The following is a 19745-nucleotide window of genomic DNA, read 5'->3' on the forward strand; positions in this document are numbered from 1 at the left end:
TCAAGTTGAATGTCAGCACTTCCACACATAAATGCTAACCAAGGTGGACAGTTATTGAAGATTCAGCAGCATTTTAAAGGTTATCTTAAAAACATTCCTTTCACTATTTTAAAGTAGCTTTTTTCTCTTAAATTAGATTCTCATGAGCTTCCATGTCAATTAATGTAATTTTAGCAACTTTATTGGTCGATTGATCAATTTACGTCCCAATCAGATTGCATCTGTTGGAATGCCAGTAAGTGAGGGTCTCTGCAGGATTTCATATATGTAACATGCTTAGAATCAAATCCCACTACCTGAAAAAGAAATCCACAGTTGGTGGTGGTGGGGTGGGGGGTGGGGAGGTGGGGGGGGGTGGGGGGGAGAGGGGTGACGTGTTGGTGTCACCATGCCTCACAGCATTAGGCAAGGACATTCATTCTCAAGGGAAAGGCGGCATATATACTTAGCAAAATAATTCAGTGGCATTGCAGGATAACTGCTTTCAGAATAATATCCAGGTCGTGGCAGAGTGTACAAGCATAAAAAAAAGCAATAAACAGGGTCAAAGAGGGCAACAATGCTAAAAATGTAAAATTCGTAGTTTTTTGCTCAAATGTGCATTGTATTCAGAGCAAAACTTAATTAGCAGCACAAATACAAATTAATGGATATGCCCTTCTATTCATGATAGAAACATGATTATAAGGAGATGAGAGATAGAAACTAGAATATTCAGGGGAATGTGATTTTTTGAAAAGGCAGACGGGAAGGAAAGGGTGGTGGGGCACTTTGGCATCTCTCTTCCTTTTTATATGTTTAAAGAAGCACCTTCTCTACCTTCATGGTACTTGCGAGATTGCCTTCACACCTTTTTGTTAAAGAATTTAGAATTATCTCCTTCCGTATTAATTTAGAATTTTGAGAAATTTTACAAGCGATTTATGTGGTGCATCCAACCACTTTTTTAGTATACATCTTAGAAAACAGTTCATGACTCACAGCAAAACTCACAGTGGGGAAGAAGGATCTTGGGAAGGGGATGAACTGATCATGGTTAACCATGATGTGTAGATGCTGGTGTTGGACTGGAGTGAACAAAGTCAAAAATCACACAACACCAGGTTATAGTACAACTGGTTTATCTGTAACCACAAGCTTGCTACTCAAAAAAGCGGCGGGCCTCCAAAAGACTATAACCCAGTGTTGTGTGATTTTCAACATGTTTAACTAGTAAGGTTGAAGATTGTACATGTTTTCTTTCAACTTGATACTTTATGAAAATCATTAGTGGTGAACCAGAAGGTTTGGAAAGTTTGAAAAGCCAACAAATGATGACCAAAAACTTTTAAAAAGTGGGAAAAAATAAGCTATCAAAGCAAACCAGCAAGTAATATAAAAATGGAGTAGGAGCCTCTTAGACTGATTCTCTCTTGCCTGTTATCAATGAATATCACAGTCCAGGATCTTTCTGTATTGCCATTCAGCATTGACAATATTATGCTGAAAGTTGTTGATCGATTCACATATTTCAATGGTCGTTGAGGGCTTTGATTTCTTTAAGCTGACCACTTGGAACGATATTAGAAGAAAGCTTCAACTAGATTTCAGCATGTGGACCTTGGGTCATTCCAGATGCTATTTCACATAGGTTGCGCTTCAATGGTCAACCTTATTGTTTCATGAGACCGAAGACAACTAATTCCAAAGTCAACTCACCATGAGTGTATTTTGTAGTATTGCTGTAAATAATTTTGTCTCCTATGTCTGACTGGCACCAGTTAAAAAAAAGTTAGCCTCAGGGTGTGATTAAGTGGCACATAGCTGTTTATGTAATTGCTGCAACCTTTACATTAAATATTTATCAACATATAATTACTGAAATTATTTCACTTCTGTTGGAATCTTTCTTTCATACCCAAACAAGTAATGAGTCTCAATTTATTGGTTATAGAACTTTTATCATTGTCATTCAGCCATTAACACCACAAAACAGTCACGATTCATTGCATTGACATTAGAAATTCTTTATGATTCACCATGATGATGACACTCCTGATGGCTTCACTGACAGAGGTAAAACAGTAGATTGTATTAAATTGTATTTGATGTATTAAAATCCTATGCCAGTCACTTATCAATTTATTATTATAACTTTATATGTCTATCTTAATAATGGAAATTACCTATACAAAATTGTCACATTGTATTTAAACATGAGTGAAGGCATGGCAAGCTTATTAAGAATTATTCTGTTATAAATGTGGATATAGCAGTATATAATGTTAATATACATTTTCCCATGTTTAAGACTTTCAAATGAGTGCTGAATTACATGTATGTTCTGTTCAAGTTGTCCTCTGACTTCTATCTAACCCTGCTTTACTGTGACATTTGCACTTAGCTTAGGCTTTAAGACTCTTACCATCAGACTTAGACAGGGATCAGAAGCCTAAACTGTGGGGAACATCTGTGATTTCCACTAAATTGGCCAATTTAGTGGCCAAAGGATAGGCTTACTGTCCAACTAAAAATAACAGTTGAAGAGTTAAAGCTAGAGTGTCAAGGTTGGAAACAGCAGCAGAATGGCATTGCGGATAACAGAGGAAGATGACGAACTAAATAGCACCCTCTCTCCAACTTTTCATAAATTTAAAAATTAACCGTAATCCTTCAAACCCAACCACCATTTTAGGGGGTATGGGGAGGTGCTCTCCAGAAGACAGCCTGTGGCTGCAAGTGAAGTCAGGAAAACAAGGAAATCCTAGTTGTCTTTGACAATAGGTCTTGATAGGTCTTTGATTAGTTTAAATCATTAACCGGTTATTGTGGGTGAGTGGTCCTGCCAATTCCCGTCACAGCATGACCAGACTTGAGAAAACAATTGCCCCGGGGAAGGATGGCTTAAGAGAACCAACATCGACCAGCTGTGTGGAAATCCATGCTGTGTGTCTCCATGCCATCCTCATTATTGCCTAAAGTCTGAGACTTGACTGACTTTATGAGGAATTCTGACATGGAGCATCCACTGATCTTGTCTTGTACATCTCCTAATTGACTTTGAATGATCATGTTGGAATGTAACTAGTGCCAATCAACATCCTCTGTCCTCATAGAGACATCCAGATCATCAAATTAATAAATGTCCTGTTAGTGTATGTTTTGAAGCTCTACTTGCCTTTCTAATTTCTGTCCTGTGATTGTTTGCCAGTGACAAAAGCAAGCGAAGAACGAAAACAGCGAAGAAAACACTTGAACCAAAGTGGAACCAGACATTCATTTATTCTCCAGTTCATCGGAGAGAATTTCGGGAACGTATGTTAGAAATCACGCTGTGGGACCAAGCTCGAGTCCGGGAGGAAGAGAGTGAATTTTTAGGAGAGGTAACCATATTTCAAAAAAAAACTTTTGGAAGGAAAATTATATTGCCCTAGATTTTGTTGTAATAGCAGTGCAAAACTAGCAGCATTGTGCCTGCACAGTTAAATGCTGAAAGGTAGAAGATTTTATCAGAGATTTCCTGATCCGCCAAAGGTTGTGATGTTGAATTCCTTGCTAATACACTTGGAATTGAAATGAATACAACCTCTTCATCCTTCTCCATGCGTTACAGGTTAAAATGGTGCACAAAACTCTCAATTTATTAAATAACTCAACTGCATTCATTTTCTCACAAGTCGTTTTGGAATTTTTTTGCGAATAATATATATCTCCTAGGTTTAAACTGTGAACTTGATGGAGCAGCATGAATATCACTGGCTAATATTTTAGTTCTTATACTGAGTATTCCACTGACAATAACAAATGTTTTTTTGACCTTGGTAGACTTGCTTAAAAGCAATGCAATAGATTTGTATTTTAACTGAGAACAGAAATTATAACTTTGGTTTCAGTACTGGTTAACCCATAAAATTCTAAAGGAAATGGTTTATGATTTGACCAAAGGTCTGTGTCTGTGATTTCTTAATATGTGTTGTTAATAAGCAAGGCTCTTACGCATTTGCTATTATTGTTTTAGTGTGTTGGTAGGTTTGTGGGCTAGCATGATACCAAGGGGCCGGAATAGTCTGGTCGTCATCTTTGAGATGTCTTTAATGTATGGTGGTATGAATAGAGTCTCTGGGTGTGTTGTGTCTTCTTGTTTAGTTTGTTGTGTAAGAATCGGGCGGACTGTGCTTATCAGGTATATGTCATTCTTCATTATGTTGGGTAGGTGTTTCTCTTCAGCATCTCGTAGTTCCTGGGTGCTGCAGTATGTTGTGGCTCATTTAAATAATGTCCTGATGCAGCTCCATTTGTGGGTGTTGAGATGATTGCTCCTGCAAGGACTGCAACAAACATTACATTGGACAAATTGGCAGGAAACTAGCCGCCAGGATACATGAGCACCAACTAGCCACCAAAAGACACTGTCACTAGTATCCTTACACACAGACAACGAGGGACACCAGTTCGACTGGGTCAATACATCTATCCTTGGACAGGCTAAACAAAGACACAAACGGGAATTCTTTGAAGCCTGGCATTAAAACCAGAACTCCATCAACAAACGCATTGATTTGGATCCCATTTACCAACCTCTCAGAAAAAGAACCAGAAGTGATATCACCCACCACAACAGACCAAAACATATAAATAGAAAGCAGGAGAGTGCACCAGTGCTTCAATGGAGGCTCACTGAAGATGTTACCTAGCATGGTGATGAAACGTCTGAGAACAAACCTTCCAGCTGAGTAAGCAAACTTACAATCAGACCCACAGCCTGAGCTACAAATCTTCACAAAAATCAGAATTACTAGGCTTTCCTGACATAGCAAAAGAGTGAGTTTATTATTTACTAAACATTAGAAGAAATAGTAATGCAACACACACATAGAAATTAAAATGAAAAGTGAATCCAAAGATGGGACAAAGTTAAAGGATATATCGATAAGTCTCTGGTTCATTTGTGAAGAGTAGATAGTGGAGCTAGATTAACAGTTGATTTCCAAATTCTTGCCTTTACAGGTTAGCTGATTTTGTCCTGTTTCTTTCTGAACTGGTTTGTTGACTGATATCTAGCAAGAGGTCCATATTCTCAAACATCAGTTTGCATTAAGATAGTTGTTCAACTGTGATTTTCTCAGCACACTACCACTCAAACTATTGCACCCAAGTACCTCAGCCCACTTATACATACTCAGACCAGAGTTGAATCTTGCTTTTGACCCCATCCCTGTACATTCTTAAAAGTGATAAATGCAAGCGTATCGCTTGCCCAGATAGTTATCTTTTCTCCCATAATATTCACAGTCTGAGACATTCACAGGAGATTAAGGTCAGTCTGTAGTACATTTCTCCATTGAAGCTTCATAACATTCATCATTCCAGCATTTCTCTTCATATAGCCACTGAAATTACATTAGCAATTACTTTTTGGATCTTTCTTCTCTGTACAAAGCAAATGTTGCAATTAAAAATTCAACATAATGTTCTCAGTCATGATATCTATGAAAGATGGTGATGAACTGCTGTCACGAACTGCTTCAGTTCAAGTGGTGTAGGTACATGCACAATGCTACTGGCAAGAGGTAGGGTCCAAGATTTTGATCAAGCAGCAAGCAAGGAAGAGTGATGTTGTTCCAAGTGGCTTAGGGAGGAACTTTCAGGTATTGAAATGCATGTGCTGCAATAGGCTTAGACTTAGAGCTTCAGCAAAAGTGAGGACTGCAGATGCTGGAACCCAGAGTTTAGATCATAGTGGTGCTGGAAAAGCACAGCAGGTCAGGCAGCATCCGAGGAGCAGGAAAATCAACGTTTCGGGCAAAAGTCCTCCATCAGGAATAGAGGCAGGAAGCCTCTTAGGGTGGAGAGATAAATGGGTGGGCGGAGTGGGGCTGGAGAGAAGGTAGCAAGGAGTACAATGGGTGAATGGGAGTGGGTATGGAGGTGATAAGTCAGAGGTGAGGGTGGAGCGGATAGATAGGAAGGGAGATTGGCAGGCAGGACAGGTCATGGGGACAGTGCTGAGCTGGAAGGTTGGAACTGAGGGAAGGTGGGGGGAGGGGAAATGAGGAAACTGGTGAAGTCCACATTGATGCCCTGGGGTTGAAGTGTTCTGAGGCGGAAAATGAGGCGTTCTTCCTCCAGTCCTTGGCTGTGAGGGAGCGGCGGTGGAGGAGGCCCAGGACCTGCATGACCTTGGCAGAGTGGGAGGGGGAGTTGAAATGTTGGGCCACAAGGCGGTGGGGTTGATTGTTACGGGTGTCCCGGAGGTGTTCCCTGAAGCACTCTGCGAGGAGGCATCCAGTTTCCCCAATATAGAGGAGACCACATCAGGAGCAATGGATACAAGAAATGACTTTGATGGATGTGGAAGGCTCCTTTGGGGGTTTGGATGGAGGTGAGGGAGGAGGTGTGGGCGCACATTTTGCAATTCCTGTGGTGGCAGGGGAAGGTACCAGGACGGGAGGGTGGGCTGTTCAGGGTGCTGTGGACCTGATCAGGTGGTCACTGAGGGAACGGTCTTTGCAGAAAATGGAAAGGGGTGGAGAGAGAAATGCCTCTCTGGTGGTGGGGTCTGTTTGGAGGCGGCGAAAATGTCAGCGTATGATATAGTTAATGCGAAGGTTGGTAGGGTGGATAGTGAGGACCGGGGGGTTCTGTCCTTATTACGGTTGGAGGGGTGGAGTTTGAGGGTGGTGCGGGATGTGAATGAGATGCGTTGGAGGGCATCTTGAACCACGTGAGAGGAGAAGTTGTGATCTCTAAAGAAGGAGGCCATCTGGTGTGTTCTGTGGTAGAACTGGTCCTCCTGGGAGCAGATACAGTGGAAATGGAGGAATTGGGAATACGGGATAGCATTTTTGCAGGAGGTAGGGGGGAAGAGGTGTAATCCAGGTAGCTTAGAGTTAAAGCTTCCCAAAGTAGGGTTGGGACAACAAGTGGGTCTCGAGTTCCATACAGCAAAGTCTGCCATGGAATTCAGACTGAACCATAATAACCAAGTTCTGCAGTTACAGACTGCCCCCCCCCCCCCCCCCCTTGTAACTGGACTCCCCTGTTCTACGTGCCTACCAACCTCCCCACCCACCCCTCACCCCTACCCCCCTCCCCACCAACCCCCTCCACCCCCACCCCCCTCCCCCACCAACCCCCTCAGAGAGCATGACAATTTTTAAAATATGGTCAAAGTTTAAAATTAAGCACTGTTCTGGGTGATAAAGGTTGTAGGTTTGCAAAGTGCTGTCACAGGAGCTGTGGTGAGTTGCTGCATTGAATCTTGTAGATGATGCACACTGCATTAGGTTTGGAAGGAATAATGTCTAAAATAATGGATCGATGACAGTGAAGCAGAAGGCTTTGTCCTGAATAGTGTCCAATCTCTTGAGTGGTGTTACAGCTGCATTCAACCAGGCAAGTCTGGAGTATTCCATCATACTCCTCACGGTGTGTTGTAACGGATGTACATGATTTGGGGAATCAGGAAATGAGCTTTCTACTGCAGGATTCCCATTGTCTGATCTGCACTTGTTACCACACTACAGTAAGTCCCAATTTAATGTTGTCCATTTTATGTTGTCGCACTTTAATATCAACAAGTCAATGGAGCCCTGTATTTGCGTTTAACATTGCAAGATTCATTGCAGTGTAGTTTTGTACAGTTCTGCTGTAAGACTACATGACCTGATCCTTGTCTTGCTGCATAGAGACATAGATTGCTTCAGTATCAGAAGAGAGTTGAATGATGCTGAACATTGTGTAAGTATCAGTGAACATCCCCACTTCTAACCTTAACATGGAGGGAAGGCCATTGAAACAGCTGAAAGTAGTTGGGCCTAGCACGCTATCCTGAGGAACTCATGTCATGGTCTCGTGGGACTCATCCTAGACCCAACAACCAAAACCACCTACTTCTGTATTGCATATGGCCTGTCACAATGGATAGTTTTCCACCTATTTTCCATTTTCCTGGAATCCTTAATGTTTCACCTGGTCAAATACGGTTTTGATGTCAAAGGCAGTCACTCTCTTTGAATTCAGTTCTTTTGTCTATGAGGTGCAATGAGGTCTAGAGCTGAGTGGCTCTGATGGAAGCCAAATTGAATGTCAGTTAACAGGTTATTGCAGTGACAGTGTTGCTTGTTAGCGGTGTTGGCATTTGAAGCAAGCTGCTGTACGTGTATTATGTGGAAAAAGGACAGGAGCTGAGTAATCATTTTCAGCCTGATCTCTGTTAAGTTAGTTTATGGTTAATCTTCAATTAGGTGAAAATCAAGAATTATTGGAGTGACTGCTAGTGTGCAATGGAACTGGAGAGTCTATGCTGAGTATTTCTTCGGTGATCAAGTTGTTTTGTGAAGGATTTAAGGTGATAATAGTTTTGTAGTTCCTTTGTTGTGTGCATGTGTTGAATGTTCAAGTTGTTAGATATAGCTTCTGCTAGACCTTTTTCTTTTGGTTGACTTAAGAATGAGGGTTCAGCAAATATTGCAGAGTTTTCTTTGGGAAAGACTACCTCCTCCATTTTTTTTTTATCTGAAATGGCATAGATGGGAAATGTTCAAAATGGATTCAAATGATAGCTTTTTCTTAATTCAATTTGCTGCAAATTGTAGGGAGTAATAGAACAACTGTTAAAGTCTGTGAAAGCTAGTATTGTATCGCTAGAAAACAAAGGAAGGCTTTATTATGCCTTTCACATCTAAAGAAATGTGAACATGATTTTCAGATGGTGAGGTCTCTTGTCCCACTACCCAGAGTCAAGTGGACCTTGCACGGGTTTGATATGATCTCTCATGGCAAATAGATTAAGAATGTAACAGCACAAGGCAAACTGGAAATTGGCTTCAGAATTGACTGAGAGGCAGGAGGGTGAGCACAATGGTAAAGGAAAGTTCCTCTGACTGGAATTCTGTTTTCACTGGGGCTCCACTGAGCTTACTGCTGGGCCCTTGCTGTGCACATGATGATCTGGACTTAAATGTATGTTCAAGGGATTTACAGATGACAGCAAATTAGGGAAGGTGGTAAACATTGAAGGGAACAGCCATAAACTGCAGGAGGATAATGTACCAGTCAGGTGGACAGAGTGACGCCAATAGAATTTGACCAAGAAAAAATGTCAGGTAATGCACATGGTGGTGGCAGGGTCGGCAGAATTTGTTTCCTGAGCGTAGGACTTAGCTACTCATGGCTCATGAGGGTTCTGCTGCATTCACATTGCTTCATCATTGTCTTTCCAGCTCGTTAACTGTTTTTTGTTTTGGTTGCCCTTGCACCTCCCCTCCATGTGTCTACATCCCCTCTCCACCTTAAGTGGCTGCATCAAATGACGAGCCAGGACCCATCAGTCAATGTCTAGCATTGGAGGAGGTGCGTGACCAGCAGTGTGACCATCTCCAGCTCAGAGGCACTGAACACATTGCCAAAACCATGGGGACTATGTCAGGTGGCAGCGATTGAAGGAGCAGAGAGGGTGAACTCTATGGAAAGGAAAAGATGAACTTTTGAAGGTGTTTCAGTTTTGATTATGTCAATTTAATATCTTATTCACTATTTTCTCATTTATCCAAATTATTCAGTTATTTTGTCTGTAATCCAAGAGGGTGCTGGAACTTGGCAACATTATCCACCTAGGTACAAGTGACAGTATTGTAAATAATGGATTAAATAAACAATACACTTCGAAAGGGCTTACAAGGGATTAGACTATGAATGATAAGACACTGGCAAGTACGAATGATCAGAGGGTCCTCTGTATGCATATCCACAGATTCCAGAAGGCTGCAGGACAGGTAGATGAGGTGATCAAGTAGGCTTATGAGATACTTGGTCATTGTTAATCATGACAGTGAATACAAGAGCTAGGAGGTTATGATGGAACTATATATAATGCAGGTTAGACCCCAGTGGAATTCATTTGTGGTCATTGTTTTATGAGGTTAGAACTAGACAGAGTTCAAAGGAGATTTGCCACGATGCTGCTTGGGCTAGAAGTTCTGAGATATGAGGAATGATTGGATAGCTGGAGTTGTTTTCTCTGGAGCAGCGAAGGTTGGGCAGGGGCCTGATAGAGGTGCATATGATTATGAGAGATATACATAGGATAGAAAGGAGAGAATTTCTTCCATTAGTTGAGGAGTCAATAAACAAAGGTTATAGATTTTAGGTAAGAGGTAGAAGGCTAAGAGAAGAGTTAAGGAGAAATATTTTCACTCAAAGGATGGTGGAGGTCTAGAACTCAGTGCCTGAAAGAGGGAGGTAGAGAGAAATTCATGCACATTTAAGCAGTATTTAGATTTCCATGGACGTTGCCAGAGCCTCCAGTGCTATGTGTCAAGAGCTATAAGTGGAATTTGTATCATCAAATCTTTATTGACCAACTAAGTGCAGTAAACATCTGTGAATCTAGATTGTGGCAATAATTGTGTCAACATTATAGGTGTTCTGTTGATGACCTTATTACATTTTGAATTAGAAAACATTCTCATTGATATTGACTTCCTTTATTTTCACCAAAAGATTTTATTTCCAGATAAACCACATCTAATGTTTTAGCTGATCAAAATAAACAACTTCAGTGGGTTCCCCCTAACATTGTTACTCTCACAGGTAAGTAGTAGGTTAACTTGAAGAAAGCTCCCTTCTGTCAATTCATTTTAGTTACCTTTATGACTTAAGTATAATCAAAACGCTACATGATCATATGTTTATTAAAGATAACTTTATCTAACTCAACTTTGAGTATATTCAATGAATCAACCTCCACAGAATTGGCAAAAGCTAACTATTCTGCAGGTTTTTCGATCATTTTTGTGATTATTATCAAAAATATCAGCAACACCTGCCTTTTGCAGACTCAGATACCTCCTAAACTCAGAAATGTTAGGTGAGAACAAAAATTAGGAACAGGAGTGGGCCATTCAGCTCCTTGAGCCTGATGTTCAATTCATTTCATGGCTGATCCAATTGACCTCTCACATCCACACTTTCCTTCTAGCCCCTACCCCATAACCCTTGATTCCTCTGTTGATCAAAAATCTATCCTCCTTCGCAATTTGGCCACGAATATGATCCAGCCTCTAATGCTGTATGGGGAAGAAAATTCTGGAGATTCATGATCTTGAGAACAAAACAATTTTTCTCCTTCTCTCAATCATAATGGTGAAATGCCTAATTTTTAAAATGCTTCCTCTAATTCTAGATTCCCCCACAAGGGGAAACTTGCTTTCATCATCAACTCTGTTAAATCTCCATAGCAAATACATTTCAATCAGATTGCCTTTCATTCTTCCAAACTCTAATTGATATAAGCCCTTCCAACTAAATGTTTCCTCATTTACCTAATGTTTATATCAGGAATCAGTTACTTGACCGATCCCGAACTAACTTTTAACACTATTAAATGTTTTCTTAAACAAGCAGATGAAAATTATTTATAGTACTCCAACTGCAGTCTCGATAAGATCTTGCACATCTATGACTAAACAAGGAAGTTGAAGATATCATAAAAATAAAAAGAAAGAGTACCATATTGCAAAAATGAGTAACAGACTGCAAAAATGGGAAACTTGTAAAGATCACAAAGGATTTATAAAAAAGTAATGAAAATAACAAAGGTAAATCATGAAAGAAAAGACTGCAAAATATAAAAAAAAAGCAAAAGCTTCTGTCAGCAAAAGGAAAGAGAGTAGCTAATTTGAATCTTCAAGGATGAATGTTTATAGTGGGCAACTCAGAAATGGTTGAGTTACAAAATCATATGTAGCTTCAGTTTTCATGGTAGAGGACATTAGTATCATCCCACTAATGACAGGTAATGCAGAGGTTATAGAAAGGGAGACACTTGGAACAATCATCATTACTGGGGAAAAACTGTTCAACAAACTATTGAGACTGAAGGCAGACAATCCCCAGGGCCTAATGGCCTACATTCTAGTGTCTTAAAGGAAGTGTCAGCAGAGTAGTGATTATAATATTCCAAATTTCCCTGGAATTCACAGCGACACTAAAGGAATGGCAATATATCAGCAAGTCAGGATGGTGAATGTCATAGAGGGAAATTTGCAGGTTGTGGTATCCCCGTGTATTTGCTCCCTTCTGGGCAATAGAATTTATGAGATTTAAATCTGTTGTTCGAGAAACTCTGGTAAGTTGCGTTTCTTATAGATAGTACACACTACTACTCCAGTGCATTGGTGGTGAAGTTGGTGGGTCAGATAAAGTTCAAGTTGGCTATTCTGTCTTGGATGGTGTCAAGCTTCTTGAGTATTATTGGAGCTGCGCTAATCCAGGTAAGTAGTGAGTATTCCATCATACTCCCTATTTGTGCTTTGAAGATGGTGGACAGACTCTGGGGATTTTGGAGGTTACACGCAGCAGATTTGCTAGCCTCTGATCAACAGTTACATCCACTGATTTAAATGACCAGTCCAGTGCAGTTTCTTGTCAATGGTAAGCCCCCAGGATATAGTGGGGTGGCCAGTGATGGTAATGCTATTGAATGTCAAGGGCAAGGGTTAGATTATTGTTGTTGATGATGTTCATTGCTTGGTATTTGTGTGGTGTGAATGATATTTCTCACTTTTCAGCCCAGACCAGGATATGTCTAGGTCTTGCTGCATTCGGATGTTGATTGCTTCAATATCTGATGAGTCACAAATGGTGCTGAAGTTTGTGCAATCATCAGTGAGCATACCGACTTCTCACCTAATGGTGGTCAGAAGGTCATTGATGAATCATCTGATTAGGTGGTCAGAAGGTCATTGATGAATCAGCTGAAAATGGCTGAACCTAGGGAAACCCTCCAGAAGTATTCTGGAGCTGAAGTGACTGACCTCTAACAACCTCAGCCATCTTCTTTTATGCTAGTAATGACTCTAACCAGTTCTTCCACTCATTCTACTACACATGTGCTCATTCATTAAGCTGCCTTGTGAGCTGACAGATAAGATTTCTAGAACAAGTGCTGACAACTTTATCAATTATAATTATTTTATGTCTCTTTTAATGATTCTAACCAAAACATTCTGTTTTTTTAAATAAGCTTTAATTCCCACTTTCTAAATTATTGTGTCACTATCTAATCAGGAACCTGTTTGGTGGTCTTAGAGGACATTGCAAAACAAATCATTTGTATTTTTACTAATTTTTGCCAGAATGGTTTGTTGCCTTAGTTTCCTATGGAGTTGGTTTGCATCAAATATTTCTGATACATGGAATGAAGCTCCTTATTCTCTTCTGGATGTAAAATTACAGTGTAAAATAGGGTCCTAGCAGATGCATTACAGCAAAACACCTATCGTGGGTGGTCCAGTTTCTTAATGCACGGTTGGAAAGATTCACATTTTTGTAGCCATAGACGTAACTCCAGGGTGGTACGTTGCCTCCAGATGTCAGGGTAAAGGATATCAAGGAACAGCTGGAGGGCATTATGAAGCTGATGATCATTGTCCATGTTGGGACCAATAATATAGGAGCAAAGAGAAATGAGGTCCTATAAGCAGACTTCAAAGACTTAGGTCAGAAATTGAAAATCAGGATTTAAGAGGGAGTAATTTATCAGATTATGACAAATGGTTCAGAGGGTAGAGAAACTGAGATTGAACTAGAAGTTAAAATGTGAATGAAGCAAGGAAAACAGAGGCTAGATGAGAAAGAATTTATTTTTTGCGAGGTTAAAGAAAGTATACCTTTATGTAAAGAGTCTAAGAAATAAGATAAACAAGTTGAGGGCACAGATAGGCTCTTGGGAGTATGATATCGAAGCTATGACTAAGATGTGGCTGAAAGATGGATTGGCAGCTCTATGTTCCTGGGTGCAGGGTTTTTAGACAAGATGGAGAGGGGAAGAGAAGAGGAGACAGGTTTTAATATTTATCAACGAGTCAATTATAGCAATGAGGAAGAATGGTTTCTTGGAAGGATAATCGAATGAAGTCATAAGACCATAAGACCTAGGAACCAAAATTAGGTCATTCAAATCTGCTCCGCCATTCAACCATCGCTGATAAGTTCCTCAACTCCATTCTCCTGCTTTCACCCATAACCCTTGATCCCCTTAATACTCAAGAACCTATCTATCTCAGTCTTAAATATGCTCTATGACCTGGCGTCCAATGACCTGTGGCAATGAATTCCCTAGATTCACCGCTGAATGGCTGAAGAAGTTTATCCTTATCTCTGTTCTGAAAGATCTTCCCTCTACTGCCTTTGGGTGCCAGTCTTCCCTACCAATGAAACATCTTCCCAACATCTATTCGGTCCAGGCCATTCAGTATTCTATATGTTTCAATTGGATTCCCCCTCATCCTTCTAAACTCCATCGAGTATAGACCCAGAGTCCTCAAATGTTCCTCATATGTTAAGCTTTTCATTCCTGGGACCATTCTGGGGAACCCCTTCTGAACACGCTTCCACCATGAAGATTGACGCAAAGTAATTATTCAGTTCTTCAGCCATTTCCTTATTCTCCACTGCTATCTGTCCAGCGTGGCCAGTGGTCTAATGTCCAATTTTGCCTCTCTTTTGCCCTTTATATATCTAAATAAATTCTTACCGTCTTCCTTTCTACTACTGGTTAGCTTACCCTCCTATTTAATCATCTCCCTCCTTATTTATTTTGTTGTACTCTGTTGGCCTTTGTAAGCTTCCCATTGCTTGGTTTCTCACTGCCCTTTGCCACATTATATGCTTTCTCTTTTGCTTTTCTGCTATCCCAGACTTCCTTAGTCAGCTGTGGTTACCTCATCGTCCCTGTGCTATGCTTCTTTTTCCACAGGATGAATTTCTGCTGTGTCTCCTGAATTACTCCCAGAAACCCCTGCCATTGTCATTCCACTGTCTTTCCTGCTACGCCCTCTCCCAGCCAATTGTACCTAGCTCCTCCCTCAAGCATCTGTCATTGCCTTTATTCAGCTGTCGAAATAAAAAGCATAAAAGAGGCAAACATGCTGTGTGTGTACAAAAGATCCCAAACATTGAGGGAGAGGTGGAGGATTGCTTATGTACATTTCCAAAATGTAAAATTAAAAAGGCAGTAATTTAGGAGTTTTAACAACCCAAATATGAACTGAAATAGTTTTAGTGTGCAAGGTATGAAGGAAACTAATTTTTAAAATTGCATTCAGGAGGCTTTTTTCTAGCTGCTGTGTAGAAAGCCCAACATGGGAGTGGGCAGTACTTGTCCTAATTTTGGAAATTAACTCTACCAAGCAGAAGGTATGTCAATCGCAGATCATTTTGAGATAGTAATGAGAATTTAACTAGATTAAGGGTGATTATTGAAAAGAATAAATATGGGCTGGGAATAAAAGCTCTAAGCTGGGGAAAGACTAATTTTACGAAGAAAAAATATGTATTCAAAGAAATCAAACCAGAGAGAGCAGGGATTAGTCAGTTTAACCATCTTAAAAGTGAATAGATCCACAGGCCAGATGAAATATATCTCACGATGTTGAGGGGAAACAAAGTGAAGATATGGGAAAATCTGGCAGTAATTTTTAAACCTATCTGGCTACAGGTGAGGTGTCAGAGGATGGTGGACTATCAACATAATCATTATTATAAACTGAGGAAGGAATGATCAGAAAATTATAGGCCAGTCAGTCTAACTTCCATGGTGGGAAAGGAATTCTGAGGGCAGAATACATCTGCACTTAGAGTAAGCATTCTGCACTTTTTAAGGGAAGGCAACATTCCATAAATTTTATTGATTATTTTGCGGAGGAAACCATGAGTGTTGATGATCTATTTGATATGGTGTACATCAGCTTTAGCAAAGCTTATTATAAGGTCATGTGTGTCGCATTAGTTAACAAATTAGATCACCATAAAATTCAGGGACGTGTGGTACTTTGGATCTAAAATTAGCTGAGTGGCAGGAAGCAGAGGGTGATGGTGTAAACATGTTGCTGCAATTCAAATTCTGCTTCCATTGGGGTTCCACAGCGTTCAGTGCTTGGGGAAGTGGCTATCTGTGATGTTAGGTATGGTGTTAATAGAACTTATGTGTTTGTGATACGATTAAGAAGTTTGCACAAAGATTGATTGGGTTATAAATCATGGGAAGAACAGCCGGAAGATACAAGATGAAATCCACAAACTTCTCAGGTAGACAGAGCAATAGCAGATGGAACATAACGCTAAGAAGTAGAAGGCGAAGACTTCAAGATAATTTTTTTTGACACAGAGGGTGACGGAAGGGTGAAAAGGCCATTGAGTCAGAAACTCTCATAACATTTAAGCAGTATTTAAATATTCACTTGCATTGCCATATATGGTCCAGGTATATGGACCAAAGACTGGAAATGGGATTAGTGTAGTCAGATATTTTTTGACCATTGCAGATATTACTGCACTATAATATCTAGCTAAAATGGCCTCTGTGCTGTCAATGTCATTGAGTGTCAATGATGTTCGTACAGTCAGATAATTAACAAGAAGGGCTTTACTACTTTGTAACCGTAACAATGACCTCTTGCATGTTTATACTTGCTTTTTGACAGTTGGCATTATTCTTCAGTGTCTGCCATTCCAGGCTGCTAAAGCTTTTTTTTTCCAGTCCTTAAAGTCTGTGGGTGTATCATGCAACACAAAAACATTGCTTCAAGAGAGATTGCTTGCCTTCAACATATAAACAGGACCAAACTTATGACAGACACCTACATTCGAAAAGAGGCTTTTATGAAAATTCTGAGAAAACTTTTCCCTGTTAGTATCCAAAAAGAAAACTCTACTGGAGGGGAAGGTGGACTCAGCAGAGTCATGTACTATGTATCTTTAACATTTTGTGTCGGTCACACATTCCCTTTCTGCTGCACAGCTTTTATATGCATTGAGAGCACCAACTTGCAGCAGCTAAAGGCACTTCTTGCAGACATTGTCAGCCTGGATGCTGAAAGTGTTCCTGATTTATTGCATCACACAGGAACATTCCCTGGCCAAGTTATTCTGCATAACTTACTGTTAAATTACTCCCTTTACATTTACTACCTCTAGTTTAAAGAATATTAAATATATATCATATACCTTACCTTACCTTCTCCTTTAAACACTACTTACCCTAAGCTATAGACCAACTTCAAGAACTGTACAGTAGAAAACTACTTGCCCTTGTTTCTCAGGGTCAGGCTGGCTGGGGAGAGTAGTGAATGGAAGGGGAGTAGTGATAGGGAATTAATTGTAAAAAGTGCAGATAGATGTATCATTACTCACAGATGTGAAACCAAGATGGTATGTGGCCTGTCCCTGGTGCAAGCATCAAGGATCTCATGAAGCAATTGCAGAACATCTCCATGGGGCAGGTGAACAACTAAAAGTTGTGGTTCATTTAATATCCGTGACATGGGTTAAAAAAAGAGACTTATGCCATCTGTAAGCAGAATATAAGAAGCTTAGGAAATAAATTAAAAAGCAAGACCTTGAAAGTAGTAATCTAAGGATTACTCCCAGTGCCAGGTGCTCATGGGATCAGGAATAGATTTGACGAATGCATGTCTGGAGGGATGGTGATGGAGGCAGGGCCTTAGACTTTGAGATATTGGGAATGATTCTAAATAAGTTAGGATCTGAACAATCTGGACACGTTGCACCCCATCGGGATAAGAACCTATATCGTTGCTTGGGAATTTGCTAGTTTTATCAGGGATAGTTTAAATTAGAATTGCAGAAGATGGAATTCTGAGTGGAGAGATACAAGAAAATGAAAAAGCTAAGAAATGAATGATAGAAAAATAGAAAGGAAAATTAGAAGGCAGAGGAAACAAGGTCTAGCAGCAAATAGTGTCATTGCACAACAAAATGTGTAAAAATGTTCAAAAGATCAACCTGAAGGTACCAATCTGAATACAGTGAATAGTCATAAATAAACAGGCAAATTAATAGCACACAAAATAAGGTTGCAGTTGCAGAGATCTGGCTGCAGGCTGACATGGACTGAGAACTGAATATAAAATAGATTCAGTATTTTGAAGGACAAGCAAAAAGGAAAGGGAGGGAAATAGGCAAGAGAATAGGATTGTTAATAAAGAATGTCATCTCTACTATACTAAGAATAGACATTGGCTCAGAAAATTTAGAAGTAGAATCAGCCATGTGGAGCTGGGTAGCAACAAGATAAACTTTATGGGGTGTTCTGTTTCGGCCCTCGTACAATAGTGAGATAGGGAATGGCAATAATCAGAATCCAGACGTTTCATTACCTGGCTAGCTAACTGGTGGCAACCTCCAAGTGAAGCGAAGCTGTTATCTCCTGCTTTCTATTTATATCTTTCTCCTGGATGGGGTTCCTGGGGAATGTGGTGATGTCATTTCCTGTTCGTTTTCTGAGGGGTTGATAGATGGCATCTAGATCTATGTGCTTGTTTATGGCGTTGTGGTTGGAGTGCCAGGCCTCTAGGAATTCTCTGGCAGACAAAACACAGCCAGAAACTCTAACCACTTTGCCATATATCAAAGAAGTTTCAGAAATGACAGCCAGACTGCTGAGACTCCTCGGAATCCTAGTAGCACACATACCCATCAACACTCTCAAACAAAAACTAACAAACTTAAAATACCCAGTACAACCAATGGACAAAACCAACGATTCTATAAAATTCTATGCAAGGACTGCTACACACACTACGTGGAACAAACAGGAAGAAAGTTAGCCACCAGGATACATGAACACCAGCTAGCCACAAAAAGACACGAGCCCCTATCCCTCATAGCTCTACACACGGATGAAAAAAAACAACATTTCGACTGGGACAACACATCTATCCTGGGACAGGCTAAGCAAAGACATGCCAGAGAATTCCTAGAGGCCTGGCACTCCAACCATAACACTATAAATAAGCACATAGATCTAGATGCCATCTATCAACCCCTCAGAAAATGAACAGGAAATGACATCACCACAAACCCCAGGAATCCCATCCAGGAGAAAGATACAAATAGAAAGCAGGAGACAACAGCTTCGCTTCACTTGTAGGTTGCCACTGATGATGTTAGCTAGCCAGGTAATGAAACGTCTGGATATAAAACCTATAGCTCAGCGAGCAAACTTGCACCCTAAACCTCAACCTGAGCTACAAACCTTCACAAACCTTGCGATAATCAGAATGTAAGAGATGCATGTAACAGCAAATAGACTGCTCATATTGCATTTAGTAATAATATGTTGGTGGATGAATTCCTGGAAAAGGTGCAAGACAAAGAAAGACAGCACTTCATTTTCTGGAGATCTGAAGCTTGCTAGAATAATTGTTCACACCCACAAACTGTTCAGCTACTTAGGCACCATAGTTGTTGGCAGACAGAAAGCCTTTGTGATCAACAACTGGTCATCACTCCACAAACCAGCCAGCAATTTGTTGCTAGCCAAATCTCCCTTAGTACACAACACCTTTTCCATGATAATCATGAACACCAGCACCCCACAAGGCTGCATAGCCAGCCCCTTACTATACTTCCTATACACTTATGACTGCATGTCTAAATTTCATCACACAAGTTCGCTGATGACATGACTGTTGTAGGCCAGATATCAAACAATGAGATAGGAAAGAGAGACAGTACTTGGTGGCATGGTGTAAAATAACATCAGCAAAATAAAAGAGCTGGTCAATGATATCAGGAAACAATGTGGAGGGCATGCCCCTGCATGCATCAGTAGTGCTGAGGTGGAGATGGCCAAGAGCATCAAGTTCCTAGAAGTGATGATCAACAATCTGTTCTGGTCCACCACATTGACATTACTGTCAAGAAAGCATAACAATGTCTCTTTCTCAGGAGGCTAAGGA

The 19745-nt window shown here is 40.4% G+C and overlaps 1 protein-coding gene across 1 annotated transcript in view; it reads left to right on the forward strand.

Annotated features, from left to right (window-relative positions):
* Positions 1-19745, forward strand: part of rims2a (regulating synaptic membrane exocytosis 2a) — an 839749-nt gene that overhangs the window by 391963 nt on the left and 428041 nt on the right. Inside the window, exon 15 of the mRNA XM_060824314.1 lies at positions 3191-3362. Within this exon, the coding sequence (XP_060680297.1) occupies positions 3191-3362 (172 nt within the window). The remainder of the gene's footprint in view (positions 1-3190; positions 3363-19745) is intronic.

The sequence above is a fragment of the Hemiscyllium ocellatum genome, chromosome 4 (genome assembly GCF_020745735.1).
Source record: "Hemiscyllium ocellatum isolate sHemOce1 chromosome 4, sHemOce1.pat.X.cur, whole genome shotgun sequence".
Lineage (NCBI taxonomy): Eukaryota > Metazoa > Chordata > Chondrichthyes > Orectolobiformes > Hemiscylliidae > Hemiscyllium > Hemiscyllium ocellatum.